The following is a 26,384-nucleotide window of genomic DNA, read 5'->3' on the forward strand; positions in this document are numbered from 1 at the left end:
TCCCTTACTTTAATTAAGCTCAAGAAACTTCTAGGTGTAATTCCTTTTAGAAGATGAGTAATAATGTTCCTTTGTCTTGGTTATGTGANTTTTTTTGTATAAAGAAAAATAAGTGGCAACTCCATACCACTTACCTGAAAAGAGAGGTGCCCTAAAAGGTACCCAAATCTCTTTTTTGAGGGACGCTTTTCGTCGAGGTCTCTCACATGTTCAAACACAACTAACATCGTCATTCAAACATGACTCAATAAAAAAGTTGATAAAACATAGCTAAAAATAATAAGTTGTTCAAACATAACTAACATCGTTATTCAAACATGACTCAAGAAAAAAAACTATTCAAACACAGCTAAAAATAATAAGTTGTTCAAATACAACTAATATTGCCATTCAAACATGACTCCATTAAAAAAAAAAAAAAAAAAAGCTGTTCAAACACATCAAAAAGTAGTAAGTTGTTCAAACACAACTAGCATCGTTGCTTAAACATGACTTAATAAAAAAGCTGTTTAAACATAGCTAAAAATAATAAGCTATTTGAACACAAGCTAAATGTAACAAGTTGTTTAGACATAACTAATATCGTCATAAAAGGTTGTCCAAACACAACTAGCATGAAAAGTTGTTTAATACAACTAAAGTATGAAGATATTTGAACACAGCGAAGGTGTACTTATAAAAATTTTTTCATCAGCACGTCATAAAATTACTTGTCATTATCAGGAAGAGAATTTATGCCCAAAACATACGGGCCTAAAGAGATTGTTCAGTTAAGATGCTCAGAACAATGAGCCCATAAAATGATATTGTTTCATCTTACAAAAAAGGTAAATTAATGTTTATCTGGAATGGGATTTGCATGAGTTATAGGCGTGGCCACTTCAATCAGCTCAACTATAGTTGTGGCTTCTTCCATTACACTCTCCGCCGTAGCCTCAAAAGGACAATCAGACAAGAACTCTTCCTTAACATCACCAATAACAAGATCAAAAAGGTCCAAGTTAGGGTGATGCTTCGCCATCCATTTTCTAAGAAGATCAAAGCCATCCACGTAGTACCCACACAACTCGTCTGAGTACTTGTCTGAGTCCTTGAATTCTTACACTGCCACGGCCCCAGCTTTTTGCAACTTCAACTCCAGATCACCAATCTGCTTGTCCTTTAACTTGCAAAAATCCTTCTCCACTTGAAGACTCTTCTCCAAGGTCGCCACGCATTCTTTGTCATTCTCAACCTCGATAGCAAGGATGGCGACCTTGTTCTTCAGCGTCTCATTCTCAACGGAAAGGGATTTGATCATGGGCTCAGCTGTGGACACCTTTTTCTCTAAGTCCATAAGCTTCCTAGAAACAAACAAAGATTCCCCTAAAGCGTACACATAAAATCTCTATTAGCCAAAAACAAAACAAAAAAGAAAAAGCAATCTATGTTATCGACGTATACCTGCACAAACCTCTGAATGTGAGACGACATCACTTCACTGGATGACTTCGCCATCAAAGGGTTTAGGTCATCCACAGAGAGCGCCTCATAGGCCTTTAGTGCAGCAGTATCAGCATCGTCCCAAAAAGAAGGAAGAAAAGACTTGCCACCCACTTTCTTCTTCTTCTTAGTCTCCTCCCCAATAGAGGCAATTACCTCCAAAGATGAGGTGGGAGAGGTAGGGCGCTTAGCAGGTGAATGGGCAGGAGGAGGAGTTACCACGAGATCATCCTTGGAGATGTTGCCTACCTTTGAACGCTTCCTAGAAAGAAGGCCACTGACAAGGCCACCATTTGCTTTCTTCTCTTGAGCCTCGACCAACCTCTACTTGCTAAATCTGGTCGTCATTCCTGAAAGTAATGAGAAACTATAAAAAAGAAAAAGAAAAGAGAGAGAGAGAGAGAGAGAAGAAGAAGAAGAAGAAGAAGAAGAAGAAGAAAAGAAAAAGAAGAGAAGATGGAACACTCACTCTTTTTCACAACCTTACTAGACGGTTCTGGACCCAATAAATGAAGGAATAGTGATTGGGGAGAGACGAGCTCCTCAAAGTCCTTGACGGTCTTCAAATATTCCTTTACCTTTTCAACACGACGTTGATATCTCTTTTTCAAATGAGGACGTTCAGAAACTGCAAAAAAAAAATGTCACATACCCCTATCATTCAAAAAGAATAAGAAATAACAGAAAGACAAGAAAAACGCACCAGACACAAGGGTCCTCACCAGGGACAAACTCCCAACCATTGCTAGAAACAAAAAAGAAGTCTGGTTTCCAATTTCGGAGATATGATGAAGAATCAAGTGTTAGCCTAGAAGCCTTATCCCATGGCTTAAATTTATAGTAGCTAGGGTCTTTTGATTTTCTCAGACGATAAAAATGAAGGAGTTCATCATTCTTGATGACATCACCGTCATTGGCGAATATCCACATCACCATACAAGAAATGACAATCCACCAAGAATTGGGCACTAACTATGTTAGAGCAAGATGTAAATATGCAAAAAGTTCCCTAACAAAAGGATGAACGGGAAAACGAAGGCCATTAGTAAAGTCTGCCTCATAGAAATAGACTTCATCAGCATAAGAGTGATAGGCCCTATCCTTGTCACTCGAAATCTTGATCTCAACCGAATTAGGGAACAAAAGCATATCCCTAATCCACTTCTCATCCATTTCTAAGAGGGCATACGGGATGTTCCAACCTACCCTAATAGCCGTTGAGCATAAATACAGCAATTCATTGCCCATTAATGAGGCACACAACTATAAAAGAAAAAGCAACAAAAGTAAAAGGTACACATAAATACTCTACGAAAATCACTCTCTAGTCTGTTTCTCTCTAAAATCCTTCTCCTTTACTAACTTAGATATAGGAGGCGGTTTGGCTAACACCAACGTGTTACTCTTCCACCTAGTTCGTTTTATAGGTTTTCCTTTGACAGAGACGACCCCAATCACAGATTCGTCCATCCACTACGACGAGGAGCTCAACTGCTGATTTTTTGCATTATCAGTATTTTTGTAATTTTAAGGAATCAGATGTTCGTAGGAATCTTATTTTTGTTTTTGTATTAGATAAAAAAAAAGGTTATGAAATTAAAGTTAAGGCGTAAATGCACTTTTGGTCCCTACATTTTGGGGTCATTTCTATTTTGGTCCCTACATTTCTATTTTACCACTTTTAGTCCATAAAATGAAAAATACGTTCCATTTTAGTCCTTACTGTCACTCACTTAACAGAAATTGCTGATGTGGCAAACAAAGTGCCCTGCTGGCACATTAAACGCTGACGTGGCCATTAAAAAAATATTAAAAAATTTTAATTGGCATTTAAAATATGCCACTTCAGCTTTTTAATTTTAAAAAAGAATTACTAATCAATTTTAACAAAAGAAAAAAAAAAAGAAAAAACAGAATTCAAATCAATAAAATACAAGAATTCAAATCTAATCCATTTTAAACAAGAACATAATCGGAGATTGAAAGCTCTAGAAAATCACGTCACTTAAAGCCCACAGTTTTGAATAGAAAGTGGATGAGCTAAAAGCGATTTTTGAGCTCAAGAGAAGCTTTTTCAAGAAAGAACTTGATCTTTCACCCCAAGTCACTCTCATGCTCTCTGAGATTCAAGAGCAACAGAGCTCGATGAGAACTTACCAAATCACCATCAAGAAGCTCCAGAATAAGGCAGACCACAAAGACTCTGACATTTATTCACTGCAAAACCAGCTCAACGACTTGGTTTCCTTCAAAAAGTCCTTAGAGAAGAGGCTAAACGCAACTGGGCCTCTGTCAATGTTCGATAATCTTAAGCTTAACAAGTGCTTTTTCTGATCTAATCCAACAATAGAAAGTGCTTTTTCTTCTTCTTCAATCAGTGATCGGAGGTTGAAAGCTCTAGCAAGATAGGATGTGTGGGTGGGGTCAGATTTGGGTTTGTGTTTGGTTGCTTTGTTTGGATTTGAGTTTTCTGGGTTTGCTGAAAATGGATTGCTAGGTTTGTGTTTATATTCTTGCTGATGTTTGGGTTTGTGTTTGGTTGACAAGAAATGGCAAGAAAATGCTAGAAAATCTGGGTTCTGTTCACAACCACCAACAACCCACAATTAAACCGATCTCCAGCAAACCCAAAAGATCTAGAATACCTATAAGAAAAACAAACCAAAAAACTCATCAATCATTAGATCTGAAAGGCCAAAAATTCCAAAACCAAATTTGAAAATTCAACCCAGCAACAAACTGATTCTCTTAACCAGCAACAACCCAATTCGCTTACCTCCAGATCGAAACGAAAAGTTGTGTGAGTGAAGGACTTGGCGGAGAGGAAATCAAAGAGGACTTGGCGTGGTCGACGTCGTGAAGCCTCCTTGCTCCATTGCGAAAACGCTGGCCACCACCACCACTATCTCTCTTTCTAATTTCTTAAATCAACATGAAGAGCCGTTTGTGGGTATGGGTTGGTTTCATGTTGGGGAAGAAAATGAAGAACAAATGTTCTGATCTTCGTGCTCTTCCCAAAGAACACATGTTGAAGTTTTTTTATTATTTTTATTTGACGTGTTTTTTTTTTTTTTTAAATTAAAAAGTTGAAGTGGCATATTTTAAATGCCAATTAAAATTTTTTAATATTTTTTTAATGGCCACGTTAGTGTTTAATGTGCTAGCATTGCACTTTGTTTGCTACATCAACAATTTCTGTTAAGTGAGTGACGGTAAGGACTAAAATAGAACGCATTTTTCATTTTAGGGATTAAAAGTGGTAAAATAGAAATGTAGAGACCAAAATAGAAATGACCCCAAAATGTAGGGGCCAAAAGTGTATTTACGCCTTAAGTTAAAGTCCGGTTGTGTGACTATTTGTAAGGGTAATGTAAAACTCAAAGGAGGAGTAGGAATTGATGATTTGTATGTACTTAACAATAATATTATAATAAAGATTCAATTTGCTATTACTTTGTTGTTTTAAAATTCTTCATATTTATGACATCTTCAATTAGGACATATAAGTAAAAATAAAATAGAAAGAATGAGTAAAACTAGTATATTACCTAATTTAAACATCATCAAAGGAAAGATGACAGCAAAACCTTTCGCTAAACATTGACAATCTTTAGAGTTATTAGAACTAATCCACTCAGATATTTGTGGACCTTTGAGAACCAAAACATACACAGGAATGAAATACTTTATCACCTTTATTAACGATTGTTCCTCGACATGGATATGTATATCTACTCAAACACAAATTTGAAGCACTTAAAAAATTCAAAAATTATAAAACTAAAGTAGAAAAACAATTAGGACGACCAATTAAAAGTATAAATAATGATAGAGGTGGTGAGTATGACGCTTTTGATGAGTTTGTAGGGGGGAAGGAATTTGGCATATTTACACTATGCCTTACAAACCTCAAGAAAATGGTATTGCTGAAAGACGCAATAGAACTCTAATGGAGATGTCGAGATCAATGATGACTCATTCACAATTTTGACTCACTTTTTGGGGGGAAGCTTTGTCAACTGCTAATTATTTATTAAACAGAGTTAATACAAACTCAAAGAATCTTACACCTTTTGAATATTAGCCTAGGCATAAACCAGATTTATCAAACTTAAGGGTTTAGGGATGCAAAACCCATGTACTAATACCGAAACCATTGAGAGATAAATTAAAAGGGAAGATGTGGGAGTGCAAATTTATTGAATATGTTCAAAATGGTAGTGGTTATAGATTTTATAATTAAGAAAAATGATTGATAGAAAGCAGGGATGCTATTTTCCTTGAAAGTACCAATCAAATTACACCACTTGAAGAGATAAATTTACAAGAAGACCTTGATAATGAAAGTCAGGATCGCTATAAGAATGCTTCTGAAAGTGGGAGCAAAAGAAAATCAGATAAATTGGTACGGGATCAACAAACCTTTGATCCTAAAAACAGTGGGAGTAAAAGGATTGACGACCGTCAACTATGCTTAAAGATTATCATTTGTTTAATATAGAGGAAAATTTAAGTGAGGACCCAACTAATTATGGACAAGCAATGGCATGCAATGATTCAAAACAATGGCAAGATGCTATGTTGAATGAACTGGAATCCATAAAGAAAAATGATGTCTGGGATTTAAGAGTTTTACCAAATGGAAGAAAAGCCATTGGCTGTAAATGGGTTCTAAGAATGAAATTTAAGGTTGACGGTAGTTTAGATAAATGTAAGGTAAGATTGGTGGCTAAAGGGTTTACTCAACAACCCAGTGTAGATTTTGTTGATACATATTCACCAGTAGCTAAATATGCTTCAAATAGAATAATTATGTCTGTTGTGGAAAGAATGGATTTAGAATTGCATCAATTGGATGTCAAAACAACTTTTCTTAATGGTGAATTAAAAGAAGACATATTCATGTTACAACCAAAAGGTTTTGAAATGAAAGGACATGAAGATAAAGTTTACAAACTAAAAAGATCCTTGTATTGACTTCAACAATCTTCTAGACAATGGTATTTAAAGTTCCACCAAGCAATATTAGAGATTGGTTTTGAGATGCGTCCACTAGATCACTATGTTTACATATGGAGGTGCTACAATGAGTTAACAATATTATCATTATATGTTGATGATATATTATTAGCTGGAAATAGTCCAAATATGATGATAAAGACAAAATCTTTCCTAGTATCAAGATTTGAAATGAAAGATATGGGCCCTGCTACATATGTGTTAGGAATTAAAATAATTAGAGATATAAATACAAAATTATTATATCTAGATCAAGAGAACTATTTGGAGAAAGTACTCAGTAAATTTAATATTGCAGAATCTAAAATTTTGAGTACGCTTATAAGTAAATGAACTATATTAAATAAGAATATGTGCCCTAAAGATAAAGAAGAATAAGAATTTACGGAAAATGTCCCCTATGCCTAAGCTGTGGGTAGTTTAATGTATGTAATGACAAGCCCAAGGCCATCCATTTGTCATGCAGTAGGATTAGTAAGCAGATATTAGTCTAATCTTGGATGGGCACATTGGCAAGCAGTCAAAAGAATTTTTAGATATCTCCAAGGCACCAAAGGTATGAAATTATGTTTTGGAATTAGTGATCTAGAAGTAATAAGATATATATATATATATATATATGCTGATTTTGCAAGAGATGTAGATGATAGAAAATCTACTAGTGGTCATGTATTCCTATTTGGTGGAACAATTGTCTCTTGTTTAAGTAAAAAACAAGGTTATGTTGCAAAACATACCATGGAGGTAGAATACATACCATGTAGCACAACGGTAAGTGAAGCGGTCTGGATTAAATGATTTGTAAGACATTTTAAAATTAGGTATACCAAATAGACCAGTCGATGTGTTTTGTGACAATAAGTCTGTTATCTCATTAATAAAAAGTAGAGCAAATATCTCTAAAGGTAAACACATCGAAACAAACTATCACTATATTCAAGATATAGTGGAGAAGGGCGAAATACAAGTCCAATTTATCCCCTCAAGTGAGATGGTGGCTGATCTTATGACCAAAGGATTGACTCTAGTAGATTTAGAGTGAATGTTGGAAATATGGGACTCATGGATCCAAAAACCTAGGTGGGATGCTACATGTATTTGCATAGATGGAAGGACTTGGGACGGAGAACATGGCTATGTAGCTTCTGCTCTGGGGACACAATTGGTCAACATTAAGCAGAATATCATTGTATAAGAAGTTACTGTATGAATGTAAAGTCCACTAATGTGCATCATACATAACACAACATGTACTATGAAAAGCCGCTAAAGTCGTATGAGAAAACCTTTAGTATACTGGCTTAGAGTAAGTATCAAGCGATTTAGTGTAGGTTAACACATGTCTGATATGTGTGGCTGAAGGACATTAATGGGCAGTGTGGGTGTGGACTAAGATTCTTGGTTGCGTGTGGTAACAAACATTCCACATGTTCGATGCCATTCATTTGAAATAATAGTGAATGATAAGACATCCGGAGTATACTACAGAAGTAGTATATAATGAAGAATGCGGTTAGTGGTGTGTGACAAGATGTGTACATAGTTTTGCTAGAGTCAGACACTAATGCCAATCTATGAAGAGCATAAATGAGAATCAACATTAGGCAATACCGCAGTGACACCATAGTATATGTTGATTGTAGTTAACACTATTTATTATGGTGCGATCAAGTGAGAGATGTTAGTATATAATAGTGATAGGTAACACCATAATATGGTGTACCCTCACCTATATAATAATACCCACTTGGTGGATGATGTTGCTTCACCAACCAACATCAGAGAATTAATTAAATGTTAGAGTTAGTTATTTACAAAAGTTGCGTGTTTTAGATAAGATACAACTCTTGGTAAATAAGCATATCTCTTCCCAAGAGATACAAGGAGTTTATAAATATTGAGACTTCTCATTCATTGTTACGTTAAGTAATTTAGGGGGTGTTTGGATTTTTGATTTTCATAACTCAATTCTCAGTTTCCATAACTCATAACTCAAAAATAGTGGAACCCACAGTAAAAAGGTTATTTGGTAAACGATAATTCTGTTTCCATCACTCAATTATCTGATTTTTGAGTTATGAGTTATGGAAATTGAAGACACATTTTGGCTGTTTTCAGTTTCCATAACTCATAACTCAATGACAATATTGTAATTAAACACACATAGGGGAACCCATAAACAGTGCTCAGCCGCACCTTTTGACCACTTTTGACTTTTTTTTTCCTTTCTTCTCCTGGTTGGCTGTGCGGTTTTTTTTTTTTTTTTTTCCTTCTTCTTCTTCTCCTGGGTTGGTTGTTCGGTCTATTCTGGGTTCTTTTTTTTTTTTTTTTTTTTTTCCTGGGTTGGCCGTTCAGTCTGTTCTGGGTTTTTTTTTTTTTTTTTTTTTTTTTTTTTTTTGCACTGGGTTTGGTGACTTTGGGTACTGAAAAAGAAAAGAAAAAAGCTGCACCGGATGATAGGTATGGGGCCCACAAATAGTGTGAAAAATATTGAGTGATGGAAAGTGAGTGATGGTGCCAAACAAACATGGTATTTTGGTATTTTAAGTGATGAGTGATGAGTGATGGAAATTGAGTGATGAAAAAAAAAAATCCAAAACACCCCCTTATTCTCTCTGTATGTGTTGGCAATTCCCAGTCTAACGACATAACCGTACACAATAAGGGACTAACCATGCATAGTAATTCGTGGGAAATATATTGCAATTTTAGAAAATTTCAGGTATGATTTCCAAATTTATAACAAGAACAGCACTTGTAGAAAAGTGCAACACTGCAACTTGCATAAAGCAATTTCATTAAAAAAAAAAAAAGTCATTGATGTACCGTAGTTTTTTTAAATTTTATAAAAAAAATTTAGGCAAAAATACAATTTTCATCTATATAAGTTTGCTCAAAACAAATATTTTGGTCCTTTTAAGTTTGAAACTTATCATTTTAGTATTGTAAATTTGTCCAAAAAATATTTTAGCCATTTAAATTTTAAGTTAATTATTTTAATCTAATAATTTTGCCCAAAAATTACAAAAAAAAAAAAATACCAATTTAAACAATTAAAATAATTTTTGGGTAAAATTAAGGAACCATTTTTAAACTTAAACAACTAAAATAATTTAGAATAAAATTATCGGACTAAAATGAGTAGAGGAGTAAATTGATTTCTCAGGCAAAGTTAGTTGTAAATTGCATTTCCCCCACCCCCCCCCCCAACCCCCCCAAAAAAAAAAAAAAATATATATATATATATATATATTATTTGCTCACTTTAGAGCATTCTCATCAGGTTTTCTATAAAAAATGCCATTTTAACACACTAAAAACCTACTTTACTATTTTACCACATCATTTTACAACATCTCATTTATTAGATGTTCTATTTTTCACTTCTATACATTAAAATAATATTTACAACATATTAAAATAATATATTAAACTCCTCTCCAGTTCTCATCATCATCAACAATAACAACGGCACAACCACCACTGCCGCAACAACTGCCACCAATAACCACCGCCGCAACAACACCGACAGCCACCACCGGCACAAATCCACATCCACCAACACCACCTTATTAAAAAAAAAAAATCCACAACAACCCAAAAAATAACCACCACAATCAACCCACAACCACTACAATTAATCATTCAATATCAGATCAGCCCAAATTGCAGCAAAAAAAAAAAAAAAACCCACAACTAGAGAGATCGGCACGGCAAAAAACACAACCAAATCAAACAAACCTAAAAGCAAAACCCACCACTGCAAGCCGATTGAGAGAAATCCGATGGTGGGAGGTTTCGATGATGTGGTGGATGGCACGACAAGCTCGGCGGCGTGGCGTGGCGTGGTGATCAGGCCATGGGTTGTTGTGGATGTGGTGGGTCGAGTTCGTGTGGCTGTGTTGGTGGACGGCGATTTGAGAGTGTATGTCGGGTTCGTGTGGCGTGGCGTGGCGTGGCTTAATGCTCCTGGGTTTCCTCGGAGAGGGAGGCAGTGACGTGGAATAGAGAGAGAGAGCAAAGAAATGAAGTGAGAGAGAGAGCATATCTAATTCGATGAAGGAATGAGGAGACTAAGTGAAGAAAGAGGTGATGAGGAGACAGAAGAAGTGGGCTCAGCGAGAATAAAAAGTAATATAAATTATAGTAACGGTGTATAGTATGCTCTCAAATTTGAGAGCATACTGTAGCATGTTGCAAAAAAAAAAATGGCACATATAAAACACCTGATGAAACACATATTTTGAAATTTCATGGGTCAAATGTCAAATATTATAACATTTAACGCATATACAAATCTGATGAGAATGCTCTTAGGTACAGCTTCGGATTTTTCTCCACCAAAAAAAAAAAAAAAAAGGTACAGCATCGGATAGCGGCAGAATCAAATGCGTTTCCTGCACTTTTTACATTCACTAGTCTTCGTCTTCCTCTTCCTCATACACAGATCAGATCTCAATTCGAAATTGTATTAAAAAAGAACAAAAGAAACACAAACCTCAGTCTTGCTACTACTCTTCGACTTCGACTCTCTCAGATCTCTCATGGCGTCTTCCAGCAAGGTGGAATCTGATTCAGAAGATGAAGCTCTAGACAATGAGGCATGCTCTTCATTCTTCTCTCTCTCTCTCTCTCTCTCTCTCTCTCTCTCTCTCTCTCTCTCTCTATATATATATATTTACATTTTTGCCACTTAATTTCAAATTCCAGTTCTTCATTCCTCTATATAATTCACATTCTTGCTTTACGAAACTGCTTGCTCCAAACGCTTTTTATCTAGTTGAGCGGAATTTCTGAGTTAATTTTAATTCTGAAAATTGAGTTTGGCATTGCACTATTTCACGGGCTTTTTATGTCTTCCAATTGCGTATATGTGCAGGTTGAGCATTTTGATGATTTCACGCTTGCTTCTTCATGGGAAAGGTAATTTACAATTGAATTCAGCTTTTTGGATCCTGCAATTTTAGGTCTCATATTCCTAATTTCATATTTTTCAATAGGTTCATTTCTGAAATCGAAGCAGTTTGTCGGCAATGGATGTCTGATGGCCCGAAAAATTTGTTGGTATGTTTGCTTGGATTGGAAAACTTAAATGTATATGTTGTGTAAATTGGAGCATGCACACAGAAATTCATGCATTTTGATACTGAATGATATGGACATTTGTTAGGGTTGCGTTTTGATGATAATGTTAGCTAGTGTTGATAATAAGTAGTAATTAGCATACTTTGAGGGGATTTTATAATCATTTTTATAATTTTAGCCATTGTTTTTCATTCTAATATAGTAATGCCAGGGAATTCTTGACTTACAACAAGCCATTACTTTGTAACGTACGCAAAACTTGCTTTTGTGCTTGTTTATATAAGGAAGTGGTGTTTCAGCCTTTAGCCGAACTATTCCACTTCCAGAACATGAGATACCCTGGAAACCTAGGGACTGATAATATGGTGGATTGAACCTAGGACCTCTGGGTTTATGTCATGCAAACTGTAAGTTGGTAAGGTACTTGGGATTCCTTTACTTGTAACCGCTTGATTTGATAATAGTGGAGTTTCGGGAGTGGTGACCTGAAAATCACCCGGTGGAGTTTTTGCCGCGAGGTTTTTCCCCATTCGTAAACAAATCACCGTGTTATTTAATTTTCACTGCATATTTAGTTTTTGGTGATTTGTTTGTGCTTTCACACAATTGCATTATAAATTGATTAATTAATAACTTGGCTAAGTAATTAATTGGTTTAATCACAAGGGGTTATTCAGATTGTGGCCTATCAGCCTTCCCGCGAGACACCCGCGAGGCAATCTGTTCTGCCAGCCTGTACTGAATGACTCACACTTTCTGTGCCTATCCTATATATACCCTTATTACCCACAAATGTCGAGGAATGCTTCAGAGAGAAAACCCTAGCCAAAAACATTGAGAATTATAGATTGTCATCCCCACCTTTCTTTATGCACTTGCTTGTGGTATTTCAACTCTTCCCTCTCCATTTCCATACCATTGAGAGGTTGATAGCCTAAACACTTATCACACCCTTTGAGGGTGTTGTGTGACGTTTTGGTGTTGCTGGAAAGCATTGGAAGAAGACAAGGATGACAGATGCAACATGGAGCTTGTTGCGGGATCCGGAAAGCTAGACAAGACACGGTTTCGAGAAGCCTTGTTAGAGTAGGAGCTTGGAGGGCTTAGGTACATTAGGTAGATTAGACTTGGAGGGTCTCTTGCTAACTCATGTATCCCAACTGATTGTCTAGTGGATCGATTTCTGCTTGGAGGGCGGCGGAGAGGTTTTTCGCCGAGTTCTTCGGTTTCCTATTCGATAACATGTCTCGGTGTTATTTGTGTTTGCATCAATCTTCCCTACTCTTGTTTATTTGATTTTTACTGCTGTGTTGCTTTAAATATAGATTAGAGTAGTTGTCTTGTTTATACGCTTGTGTTTACACTATTCCGCACTTAGTATTAAGTAAGTGTAAAATCAACCAAGCCATAATTTTGATTTGGGGATCTAAATTGCGCTTGTGTTTTCAATACATTTTCGAGCTTTCAGATTTGTTTTTGTAATTGAAAAAGAAAAAAACTTGTATAAAAAATACGAGTAAACCTAACCCAACCCGACCCGCAACCCGATTAACCCGTAACCCGATTGATCCGTTTAAAAATGACCTGTTTTGACCCGCAACCTGTTTGACCCACAAACCCGATTAACTCGACCCGACCTGCCCATTTTGCCATGTCTAATCATAGGCCCGAGCAATCTCTTCATCAGCTAGAAAGTCAGCCAACCAAATAGTGTGACAAGGATGAGCCGGAATTGTGGTAGGAGGACACACATGTTCAACTTGGGGTAGCACCCAATCACCAAGATACTAATACTTTTCATGCCCACATTCAAATAATACTTGGTGGCTATTCAATTCTAGAGCCCGCTCACAGTTAGCATACCCCTCACATCCAGCCCAAGGATTTAAGTTCATCTAAAATGTCACAAAGAAACTTAGAAAGAGAAAAGACCGGATCATAACCAAGTGCCAAGGATGTAAAAAGGAGAAAGAAAGAACTTACATCATTAGTTGTCAGATTGTCAATCACCAAGTGCTAAATCTCCGAAGAACGCCCGGAGGGTGGAGACAAGCGATGTTTGGGCAACCAACGGAGAAATCTAGGAAAAATGCCAGTAACTTCCTCCCAAATTTCAAGGCCAATCCCAAAATACTCATACATCCAAACCTAAAAAATTCACAACACCATTACCACATAGCCAAAATAATTTCCACAACCTACACATAGCCACAATAAATACCAAACCTCACTTGCTAAACAAATGGAGCCCCACCCAAGCTTGAAAGACTTCACCTAGAGAGTTGGGTCATTAAATGCATCAGAGTAGCATAGGCCATGCCGCCCCAATCATAATTCCGGATTTGCTCAATTTTTCTCAAGCTTCCCAAGTAGCGCAAATTCACAGTACTGCCTAAATCCGAACACAAGAAAGTCTCAATTGTAAAGTTGTGATTTACAACTAAGTTTGTTGGCTTTATTCCATGACAAAAAGTGTTGTAATTGCTTTAATTTTGTTCCTTATATTTTGTGGGATTTTATTGTATTGGGTTTAGTATTAAGTTGGTGAAGACTCAAGTTTAAATGAAGATTAGTGCATTTCACGAGTATCTCGCGAGAAGTTCAAGAGAAGGGTTCCCCTAAAAAGGGCATGTGAGAAGTACATGACTAGAAGCTGAAGAGTTGTACCAGGTTGTCAATTTCGCGAGTATTTCACGGGTAAGGCCTTCCCGCGGGATACTTGCGAAACCATTTGCCTCGAGGATTTTTAAGTGTGACTTTCTTACCCTCCACCCATACTACATATACCCTCATTACCCACAAATATAAAGGAGGCCATTTAGAGAGAAAAACCCTAGATAGATTTTCAATAACATACACACCCATCTTTTAGAGAGAGAGCTACTCATCTTTAGTGAGAAATCATTCTAGCCTCTTCTCCTTCCCTCTCCCATTGTCATCATACATTGAGAGAAGATTTGTATCCAAACATAACCCACACCTATTCAGAGTGTAAAGAATGTCTTGGAGCTTGGAAAACTTTAGGGTTTGCCAAAAGAAGCCGGTCAGGCTTAGCGAATGCAATTGGACGTATCGCGGGATCCAGAGAGCTAGACAAGACAAGATTTCGAGAAGCTTTGTTGGAGTAGGAGCTTGGAGGGCTTAGGTACATTGGATAGATTAGGCTTGGAGGGTCTTTTGCTATTCGTGTATCCTAACTTATTGTCTAGTAGATCGATTTACTACTTAGAGGGCGGCAAAGAGGTTTTTTGCCAAGTTCTTTGATTTCCTTTTCAATAACACATCGCTGTGTTATCTTGTGTTCGCATCTCTCTTCCCTTATTCTTGTGCTTTAGTTTTATTGTTGGTTGTTCATGTTTATACACTAGAGTAGTATCGGTTAATTACGTTTGTTTCCACATTTAGATAAGTTAGAGTAAAAGCAAACTAGCTGTAATTTTTAATTAGGGGTCTAAACAAGCTCTTGTTGTTTTAACACAAATCCGAGCTTTCACCAATAAAAAGAAGCATTAACATATGAGCACCCTTTGCCACAGTCTCACATTGGGGAGTACTCTCACATAACCAAGACAAAGGAACATTATTACTCATCTTCTAAAAGGCATTACACCTAGAAGTTTCTTGAGCTCAATTGAAGTAAGGGAATCATTTACAAGAATACTTTTACTACCCAACCTCAGACCAGTGATGACAGAAAAGTCATAAGGTGTCAAGAGAGAAACAATGAAGTGGGGGGCCAAAATTTCGACCCCCACACTCTTTAACGCAGCAAAAGCTAAGTCAACCCAAAAAAAAAACTTTCTGTTTCAAAGTTCTCAAGTATCTTCCCAAATCCCAAATTTTCAACTAAAAAAAAACCTTTCATTCCCAAGCTTTCAATTTCACATTCTCAATGCCCAAATTTTAAAACCCAAATCTCTAGTTTTTTCTTTAAAAAAAAAAAAAAAAAAAAAAATTCAAACTTCATATTTCATGATCAAAATTCCAAGCCTTAATTTTCAAAATTCTAAGGCTCAAAATTTCAGATTTCAAATAAAAAATTTGTAAGTTCCAAAGTCTTAGAATTTGAAACAAGAATTTCAAAACTCCCAAGTTTCAAAGATCAAATGTTTCTCAAAAGAAATTTTTTTTGTTAATTAAACTTTTTTGACAAAATTCAAATCAAGAGTGAGCAAATGAAAATCACACATCTCAAAAACGGTGCGACCATGAAGCACTTGTTAGTTAAAGTCTAATTTAAAATTTTGACTTTTTGCAGAAAGCAAATCGTGATTGAGGTAGAGGAGACCCCTTTGATCATCATTTTAGTTCTAGATCAAAGTAGAGAAGATCTCTTTAATCATCATTCCAAAGCCAGATCAAGGTAGAGGAGATCCCCTTGATCATCATTTCAGTTCTAGATTATCAAAGTAGAGGAGATCCCTTTGATCATCATCCCAAATCCAAATCAAGGTAGAGGAGATCCCCTTGATCATCATTTCAGTTCCAGATTATCAAAGTAGAAGAGATCCCTTTGATCATCATTCCAAAGCCAGATCGAGGTAGAAGAGATCTAGATCCCCTTGATCATCATTCCAAAGCTAGATCGAGATCAAAGTAGAGGAGATCCTTTTAATTGTCATCCCAGACAACACCATTTTCAAGATTAGGATAGGAGAGTTTCTTGGTCACCCCAATTGCTAAGAATCATTTCCAAAGTCATCAACTACCAGCTAAGTCTGGTATTTTCATTTTTTTAGTCAAAAGATAAGGCTAGTTCTATGTTCCAAGGTTTTAGGTTCGAAGGCTAGGTAATCTTTGAAGATTCAACCTCAATTAAATCATGGTCGCTAAAATCAGTGTCTATGTTTTACATTGACATTCGTTTTTCAAGCTCTGTCAATGAGGGGCATTCTGTAGACACTCAATTTTGCATCCATAATTTAATCAAGAAGAAAGACTTGAATGACCAATCTGTGTACCCCAAAAATCATAATTGCACTACATATATCAATTTGTTCTTGCATTACATGCATCATTTTGTATTTGCATTACATGCATTAATTAATTCATTGCATATCATAGAAATGATCTTGAGATTCTAACGGTCGCAATGGTGCTTTTGGTTTCCAAATCGGACCATCAGATTAAAAGATATCGCATGATCAAGTTTACATGGTCAGCATGCATTGTGTCGATGTAGAATTGACCACACATCATCAATTTAAATTAATTCTGAATGGTTAAACAATTAAGATTAATTAAATAATTTTGTGATTGGTTGATAATTAGTGTTTAAAATAGGGATGCATGCATGGGAATAAAAGGGATGATTGGATAACAATAAAACTGTGGATAATCTGAACTTTATCAAGATTTATTTTAGGATATTTATCTACAAGATAATTGTTCTTAAATATCCTAAATTATCCAAAAAAGAGATGAAAAATCATAGGCGGAGGATGAAAACGCGTCTAGGTACAAGGACTTGTCAAAAAACCCTAAAAGAGGAGTCTAAATGGCACTCGAACATGAAAGTCCATTCGGAGCCATAGGGCCAATTTGGCACTTTTGGAGTGCCAAACAGTACTCTAAAAGGGTCGAATTTCCTTGATGTAGGCTTTGGCCCAATGGCCTTCGGGTGACGATTATACATACCTTTTTCGATCTTTTCGCAAAATGATGCGTCCAGATTCAAACCCTATTCATTCGTACCTATTTTTTAGAGTCTTCTAGCCTCTATAAATAGAGACTGAACCTCCTAATTCAACACTTTTTTTTACACTCTGGGAGGCATACGTTTTAGGTTCTCAAATTGCCCATATTTTCTAATCCATTCTCTGAGTGTTGCTGCTCAAGTTAGGGTTTTTAGATTTCAAAGAGAATTGCATAAATTTATTTGAACCCTAAAACATCCTCTCAAGGACAAAGAGTGCTCATGCAAGAGGTTGTTTCTTAACCTTTTTTCTTTATCATAATGATGCATGTTTAATTGTTTTAGATATTTATATTTTACCATGTTAATTTAGTTCATGAAAACATGTTCTTGATTTCTTTATTGTTAATATAATCTTTTTCTTAATTTTAAAGATCTGCATGTAGTCAACTATTTTTCTTCAAATAAAACGGATCTGCATCTTTTTTAGATACAGATCTGAATTTTTCTTCAAATAAAATGGATCTGCATCTTTCTTAGGTGTAGATATGAATTTTTCTTCAAACAAAAATAGATCTGCATCTTTATTAGATGCAGATCTGAATTTTTCTCAAATCAAAACTGATTTATATCTTTCTTAAGATACAAATCTGATTTTTTTTAAATACATGCAAATTTTTGAAATAAAGAAAGAGATCATGTATTACTGTGTTTGTATTTGTTTTAATTCATGATGGCATAAATTCATATTATTAGTGAGACTCTCATTAAAAAAAAAAACTTTTTCATTCTTTTAAAACATAAAAAAATAGATCTGGTTTTTCTATTGTCAAAAAACCCTTTTTATTTATTATAAAACAGATCTGATTTTTTTTTTCTGTTATAAAAAACCATTTTTTTAGTTCCTAAAAAATAGATCTGATACTTTTCAAATCAAGAGACTTTATTTTATGTAATAAACACATATTTGAATTTTTATCTCCAAAAACCAATTTTTTCTTCATACTACAAAACAGATCTGGTTTTTTTGTTATCAAAAACCTTATTTTTACCAACCAAAAATATCTGAATTTTTTAAACAAAAGAAGAGACTTCATTCATAAATAAATTTATGTGATTTAGTTTTTCATTAACATGACATGCATAAAATGGTACATTGGTCACAAGAGTCTAGAAGACCAAACTTTGTCTGGGCGAAATAGTTGCCTAATACATTCCCATTTCGTAACTTAGCCTCCGGATTTAGGTTTTTGGTTAAGTAGATCTAGTCTTGTCTTTGTTTATTTTGGGTAGAATGTAACTAGGACCCAAAGTTATGTAACTTTTTAATTTTGTTTCAGATATGTAATTTTATTCAATCAATGAATGGAACTATTCAATCATGTATTTTGTAATTATTATTTTTTCTTTTTTTCTTTTTTTGTATAAAGAAAAATAAGTGGCAACTCCATACCACTTACCTGAAAAGAGAGGTGCCCTAAAAGGTACCCAAATCTCTTTTTTGAGGAACACTTTTCGTCGAGGTCTCTCACATGTTCAAACACAACTAACATCGTCATTCAAACATGACTCAATAAAAAAGTTGATAAAACACAGCTAAAAATAATAAGTTGTTCAAACATAACTAACATCGTTATTCAAACATAACTCAAGAAAAAAAACTATTCAAACACAGCTAAAAATAATAAGTTGTTCAAATACAACTAATATTGCCATTCAAACATGACTCAATTAAAAAAGAAAAAAAAAAAAAAAAGCTGTTCAAACACATCAAAAAGTAGTAAGTTTTTCAAACACAACTAGCATCGTTGCTTAAACATGACTTAATAAAAAAGCTGTTTAAACATAGCTAAAAATAATAAGCTATTTGAACACAAGCTAAATGTAACAAGTTGTTTAGACATAACTAATATCATCATAAAAGGTTGTCCAAACACAACTAGCATGAAAAGTTGTTTAATACAACTAAAGTATGAAGATATTTGAACACGGCAAAGGTGTACTTATAAAAAATTTTTCATCAGCAAGTCATAAAATTACTTGTCATTATCAGGAAGAGAATTTATGCCCAAAACATACGGGCCTAAAGAGATTGTTCAGTTAAGATGCTCAAAACAATGAGCCCATAAAAAGATATTGTTTCATCTTACAAAAAAGGTAAATTAATGTTTATCTGGAATGGGATTTGCATGAGTTATAGGCGTGGCCACTTCAATCAGCTCAACTATAGTTGTGGCTTCTTCCATTACACTCTCCGCCGTAGCCTCAAAAGGACAATCAGACAAGAACTCTTTCTTAACATCACCAATAACAAGATCAAAAAGGTCCAAGTTAGGGTGATGCTTCACCATCCATTTTCTAAGAAGATCAAAGCTGTCCACGTAGTACCCATACAACTCGTCTGAGTACTCGTCTGAGTCCTTGAATTCTTACACTGCCACGGCCCCAGCTTTTTGCAACTTCAACTCCAGATCACCAATCTGCTTGTCCTTTAACTTGCAAAAATCCTTCTCCACTTGAAGACTCTTCTCCAAGGTCGCCACGCATTCTTTGTCATTCTCAACCTCGATAGCAAGGATGGCGACCTTGTTCTTCAGCGTCTCATTCTCAACGGAAAGGGATTTGATCATGGGCTCAGCTGTGGACACCTTTTTCTCTAAGTCCATAAGCTTCCTAGAAACAAACAAAGATTCCCCTAAAGCGTACACATAAAATCTCTATTAGCCAAAAACAAAACAAAAAAGAAAAAGCAATCTATGTTATCGACGTATACCTGCACAAACCTCTGAATGTGAGACGACATCACTTCACTGGATGACTTCGCCATCAAAGGGTTTAGGTCATCCACAGAGAGCGCCTCATAGGCCTTTAGTGCAGCAGTATCAGCATCGTCCCAAAAAGAAGGAAGAAAAGACTTGCCACCCACTTTCTTCTTCTTCTTAGTCTCCTCCCCAATAGAGGCAATTACCTCCAAAGATGAGGTGGGAGAGGTAGGGCGCTTAGCAGGTGAATGGGCAGGAGGAGGAGTTACCACGAGATCATCCTTGGAGATGTTGCCTACCTTTGAACGCTTCCTAGAAAGAAGGCCACTGACAAGGCCACCATTTGCTTTCTTCTCTTGAGCCTCGACCAACCTCTACTTGCTAAATCTGGTCGTCATTCCTGAAAGTAATGAGAAACTATAAAAAAGAAAAAGAAAAGAGAGAGAGAGAGAGAGAGAAGAAGAAGAAGAAGAAGAAGAAGAAGAAGAAAAGAAAAAGAAGAGAAGATGGAACACTCACTCTTTTTCACAACCTTACTAGACGGTTCTGGACCCAATAAATGAAGGAATAGTGATTGGGGAGAGACGAGCTCCTCAAAGTCCTTGACGGTCTTCAAATATTCCTTTACCTTTTCAACACGACGTTGATATCTCTTTTTCAAATGAGGACGTTCAGAAACTGCAAAAAAAAAATGTCACATACCCCTATCATTCAAAAAGAATAAGAAATAACAGAAAGACAAGAAAAACGCACCAGACACAAGGGTCCTCACCAGGGACAAACTCCCAACCATTGCTAGAAACAAAAAAGAAGTCTGGTTTCCAATTTCGGAGATATGATGAAGAATCAAGTGTTAGCCTAGAAGCCTTATCCCATGGCTTAAATTTATAGTAGCTAGGGTCTTTTGATTTTCTCAGACGATAAAAATGAAGGAGTTCATCATTCTTGATGACATCACCGTCATTGGCGAATATCCACATCACCATACAAGAAATGACAATCCACCAAGAATTGGGCACTAACTATGTTAGAGCAAGATGTAAATATGCAAAAAGTTCCCTAACAAAAGGATGAACGGGAAAACGAAGGCCATTAGTAAAGTCTGCCTCATAGAAATAGACTTCATCAGCATAAGAGTGATAGGCCCTATCCTTGTCACTCGAAATCTTGATCTCAACCGAATTAGGGAACAAAAGCATATCCCTAATCCACTTCTCATCCATTTCTAAGAGGGCATACGGGATGTTCCAACCTACCCTAATAGCCGTTGAGCATAAATACAGCAATTCATTGCCCATTAATGAGGCACACAACTATAAAAGAAAAAGCAACAAAAGTAAAAGGTACACATAAATACTCTACGAAAATCACTCTCTAGTCTGTTTCTCTCTAAAATCCTTCTCCTTTACTAACTTAGATATAGGAGGCGGTTTGGCTAACACCAACGTGTTACTCTTCCACCTAGTTCGTTTTATAGGTTTTCCTTTGACAGAGACGACCCCAATCACAGATTCGTCCATCCACTACGACGAGGAGCTCAACTGCTGATTTTTTGCATTATCAGTATTTTTGTAATTTTAAGGAATCAGATGTTCGTAGGAATCTTATTTTTGTTTTTGTATTAGATAAAAAAAAAGGTTATGAAATTAAAGTTAAGGCGTAAATGCACTTTTGGTCCCTACATTTTGGGGTCATTTCTATTTTGGTCCCTACATTTTTATTTTACCACTTTTAGTCCATAAAATGAAAAATACGTTCCATTTTAGTCCTTACTGTCACTCACTTAACAGAAATTGCTGATGTGGCAAACAAAGTGCCCTACTGGCACATTAAACGCTGACGTGGCCATTAAAAAAATATTAAAAAATTTTAATTGGCATTTAAAATATGCCACTTCAGCTTTTTAATTTTAAAAAAGAATTACTAATCAATTTTAACAAAAGAAAAAAAAAAAGAAAAAACAGAATTCAAATCAATAAAATACAAGAATTCAAATCTAATCCATTTTAAACAAGAACATAATCGGAGATTGAAAGCTCTAGAAAATCACGTCACTTAAAGCCCACAGTTTTGAATAGAAAGTGGATGAGCTAAAAGCGATTTTTGAGCTCAAGAGAAGCTTTTTCAAGAAAGAACTTGATCTTTCACCCCAAGTCACTCTCATGCTCTCTGAGATTCAAGAGCAACAGAGCTCGATGAGAACTTACCAAATCACCATCAAGAAGCTCCAGAATAAGGCAGACCACAAAGACTCTGACATTTATTCACTGCAAAACCAGCTCAACGACTTGGTTTCCTTCAAAAAGTCCTTAGAGAAGAGGCTAAACGCAACTGGGCCTCTGTCAATGTTCGATAATCTTAAGCTTAACAAGTGCTTTTTCTGATCTAATCCAACAATAGAAAGTGCTTTTTCTTCTTCTTCAATCAGTGATTGGAGGTTGAAAGCTCTAGCAAGATAGGATGTGTGGGTGGGGTCAGATTTGGGTTTGTGTTTGGTTGCTTTGTTTGGATTTGAGTTTTCAGGGTTTGCTGAAAATGGATTGCTAGGTTTGTGTTTATATTCTTGCTGATGTTTGGGTTTGTGTTTGGTTGACAAGAAATGGCAAGAAAATGCTAGAAAATCTGGGTTCTGTTCACAACCACCAACAACCCACAATTAAACCGATCTCCAGCAAACCCAAAAGATCTAGAATACCTATAAGAAAAACAAACCAAAAAACTCATCAATCATTAGATCTGAAAGGCCAAAAATTCCAAAACCAAATTTGAAAATTCAACCCAGCAACAAACTGATTCTCTTAACCAGCAACAACCCAATTCGCTTACCTCCAGATCGAAACGAAAAGTTGTGTGAGTGAAGGACTTGGCAGAGGAAATCAAAGAGGACTTGGCGTGGTCGACGTCGTGAAGCCTCCTTGCTCCATTGCAAAAACGCTGGCCACCACCACCACTATCTCTCTCTCTAATTTCTTAAATCAACATGAAGAGCCGTTTGTGGGTATGGGTTGGTTTCATGTTGGGGAAGAAAATGAAGAACAAATGTTCTGATCTTCGTGCTCTTCCCAAAGAACACATGTTGAAGTTTTTTTATTATTTTTATTTGACGTGTTTTTTTTTTTTTTTAAATTAAAAAGTTGAAGTGGCATATTTTAAATGCCAATTAAAATTTTTTAATATTTTTTTAATGGCCACGTCAGCGTTTAATGTGCTAGCATTGCACTTTGTTTGCTACATCAACAATTTCTGTTAAGTGAGTGACGGTAAGGACTAAAATAAAACGCATTTTTCATTTTAGGGATTAAAAGTGGTAAAATAGAAATGTAGAGACCAAAATAGAAATGACCCCAAAATGTAGGGGCCAAAAGTGTATTTACGCCTTAAGTTAAAGTCCGGTTGTGTGACTATTTGTAAGGGTAATGTAAAACTCAAAGGAGGAGTAGGAATTGATGATTTGTATGTACTTAACAATAATATTATAATAAAGATTCAATTTGCTATTACTTTGTTGTTTTAAAATTCTTCATATTTATGACATCTTCAATTAGGACATATAAGTAAAAATAAAATAGAAAGAATGAGTAAAACTAGTATATTACCTAATTTAAACATCATCAAAGGAAAGATGACAGCAAAACCTTTCGCTAAACATTGACAATCTTTAGAGTTATTAGAACTAATCCACTCAGATATTTGTGGACCTTTGAGAACCAAAACATACACAGGAATGAAATACTTTATCACCTTTATTAACGATTATTCCTCGACATGGATATGTATATCTACTCAAACACAAATTTGAAGCACTTAAAAAATTCAAAAATTATAAAACTAAAGTAGAAAAACAATTAGGACGACCAATTAAAAGTATAAATAATGATAGAGGTGGTGAGTATGACGCTTTTGATGAGTTTGTAGGGGGGAAGGAATTTGGCATATTTACACTATGCCTTACAAACCTCAAGAAAATGGTATTGCTGAAAGACGCAATAGAACTCTAATGGAGATGTCAAGATCAATGATGACTCATTCACAATTTTGACTCACTTTTTGGGGGGAAGCTTTGTCAACTGCTAATTATTTATTAAACAGAGTTAATACAAACTCAAAGAATCTTACACCTTTTGAATATTAGCCTAGGCATAAACCAGATTTATCAAACTTAAGGGTTTAGGGATGCAAAACCCATGTACTAATACCGAAACCATTGAGAGATAAATTAAAAGGGAAGATGTGGGAGTGCAAATTTATTGAATATGTTCAAAATGGTAGTGGTTATAGATTTTATAATTAAGAAAAATGATTGATAGAAAGCAGGGATGCTATTTTCCTTGAAAGTACCAATCAAATTACACCACTTGAAGAGATAAATTTACAAGAAGACCTTGATAATGAAAGTCAGGATCGCTATAAGAATGCTTCTGAAAGTGGGAGCAAAAGAAAATCAGATAAATTGGTACGGGATCAACAAACCTTTGATCCTAAAAACAGTGGGAGTAAAAGGATTGACGACCGTCAACTATGCTTAAAGATTATCATTTGTTTAATATAGAGGAAAATTTAAGTGAGGACCCAACTAATTATGGACAAGCAATGGCATGCAATGATTCAAAACAATGGCAAGATGCTATGTTGAATGAACTGGAATCCATAAAGAAAAATGATGTCTGGGATTTAAGAGTTTTACCAAATGGAAGAAAAGCCATTAGCTGTAAATGGGTTCTAAGAATGAAATTTAAGGTTGACGGTAGTTTAGATAAATGTAAGGTAAGATTGGTGGCTAAAGGGTTTACTCAACAACCCAGTGTAGATTTTGTTGATACATATTCACCAGTAGCTAAATATGCTTCAAATAGAATAATTATGTCTGTTGTGGAAAGAATGGATTTAGAATTGCATCAATTGGATGTCAAAACAACTTTTCTTAATGGTGAATTAAAAGAAGACATATTCATGTTACAACCAAAAGGTTTTGAAATGAAAGGACATGAAGATAAAGTTTACAAACTAAAAAGATCCTTGTATTGACTTCAACAATCTTCTAGACAATGGTATTTAAAGTTCCACCAAGCAATATTAGAGATTGGTTTTGAGATGCGTCCACTAGATCACTATGTTTACATATGGAGGTGCTACAATGAGTTAACAATATTATCATTATATGTTGATGATATATTATTAGCTGGAAATAGTCCAAATATGATGATAAAGACAAAATCTTTCCTAGTATCAAGATTTGAAATGAAAGATATGGGCCCTGCTACATATGTGTTAGGAATTAAAATAATTAGAGATATAAATACAAAATTATTATATCTAGATCAAGAGAACTATTTGGAGAAAGTACTCAGTAAATTTAATATTGCAGAATCTAAAATTTTGAGTACGCTTATAAGTAAATGAACTATATTAAATAAGAATATGTGCCCTAAAGATAAAGAAGAATAAGAATTTACGGAAAATGTCCCCTATGCCTAAGCTGTGGGTAGTTTAATGTATGTAATGACAAGCCCAAGGCCATCCATTTGTCATGCAGTAGGATTAGTAAGCAGATATTAGTCTAATCTTGGATGGGCACATTGGCAAGCAGTCAAAAGAATTTTTAGATATCTCCAAGGCACCAAAGGTATGAAATTATGTTTTGGAATTAGTGATCTAGAAGTAATAAGATATATATATATATATATATATATATATGCTGATTTTGCAAGAGATGTAGATGATAGAAAATCTACTAGTGGTCATGTATTCCTATTTGGTGGAACAATTGTCTCTTGGTTAAGTAAAAAACAAGGTTATGTTGCAAAACATACCATGGAGGTAGAATACATACCATGTAGCACAACGGTAAGTGAAGCGGTGGCGATCAAGCCATGGGTTGTTGTGGATGTGGTGGGTCGAGTTCGTGTGGCTGTGTTGGTGGACGGCGATCTGAGAGTGTATGTCGAGTTCGTGTGGCGTGGCGTGGCTTAATGCTCCTGGGTTTCGTCGGAGAGGGAGGCAGTGACGTGGAGTAGAGAGAGAGAGCAGATCTAATTCGATGAAGGAATGAGGAGACTGAGTGAAGAAAGAGGTGATGAGGAGACAGAAGAAGTGGGTCCAACGAGAATAAAAAAGTAATATAAATTATAGTAACGGTGTATAGTACGCTCTTAAATTTAAGAGCATACTGTAGAATGTTGCAAAAAAAATGGCACATATAAAACACCTAATGAAACTCATATTTTGGAATTTCATGTGTCAAATGCCAAATATTATAGCATTTAACACATAAAACAAATTTGATGAGAATGCTCTTAGGTACGAGAAATTATTAGAACCTCCGGGAGGACTGCTGACTTGGTCTCCCAGGTCCTATCAACCAATAAAAATATGACAGCTGTAAGAAAAAAAGATGAGTCAGC

The 26,384-nt window shown here is 35.5% G+C and overlaps 1 protein-coding gene and 2 long non-coding RNA genes across 4 annotated transcripts in view; 1 reads left to right on the forward strand and 2 right to left on the reverse strand.

Annotated features, from left to right (window-relative positions):
- Positions 1-1,047: 1,047 nt before the first annotated feature.
- Positions 1,048-7,285, reverse strand: LOC136071571 (uncharacterized). 2 transcript variants are annotated; one of them, XR_010632869.1, is made up of 5 exons: positions 4,259-4,545; positions 3,640-4,127; positions 1,952-2,110; positions 1,444-1,819; positions 1,048-1,365 (listed from the first exon to the last, which is right to left on the reverse strand). It is a non-coding gene; the product is annotated as an uncharacterized LOC136071571 (long non-coding RNA). The 2 variants fall into 2 exon arrangements; XR_010632870.1 differs by lacking the exons at positions 3,640-4,127; positions 4,259-4,545 and adding an exon at positions 7,259-7,285 and having other exon boundaries at positions 1,053-1,365.
- Positions 7,286-10,827: 3,542 nt separating this feature from the next.
- Positions 10,828-26,384, forward strand: part of LOC112040722 (uncharacterized) — a 34,857-nt gene continuing 19,300 nt past the window's right edge. The window contains exons 1-3 of the mRNA XM_065783042.1: positions 10,828-11,102; positions 11,381-11,424; positions 11,502-11,565. Of these exons, the coding sequence (XP_065639114.1) occupies positions 11,046-11,102; positions 11,381-11,424; positions 11,502-11,565 (165 nt within the window). The 5' untranslated portion in view covers positions 10,828-11,045. The remainder of the gene's footprint in view (positions 11,103-11,380; positions 11,425-11,501; positions 11,566-26,384) is intronic.
- On the reverse strand, positions 19,222-26,375 carry LOC136071573 (uncharacterized). The gene is made up of 4 exons (XR_010632871.1): positions 25,814-26,375; positions 20,503-20,661; positions 19,995-20,370; positions 19,222-19,916 (listed from the first exon to the last, which is right to left on the reverse strand). It is a non-coding gene; the product is annotated as an uncharacterized LOC136071573 (long non-coding RNA).

Source organism: Quercus suber, unplaced genomic scaffold (assembly GCF_002906115.3).
Source record: "Quercus suber isolate HL8 unplaced genomic scaffold, Cork oak 2.0 scaffold_326, whole genome shotgun sequence".
NCBI classification, from domain to species: domain Eukaryota; kingdom Viridiplantae; phylum Streptophyta; class Magnoliopsida; order Fagales; family Fagaceae; genus Quercus; species Quercus suber.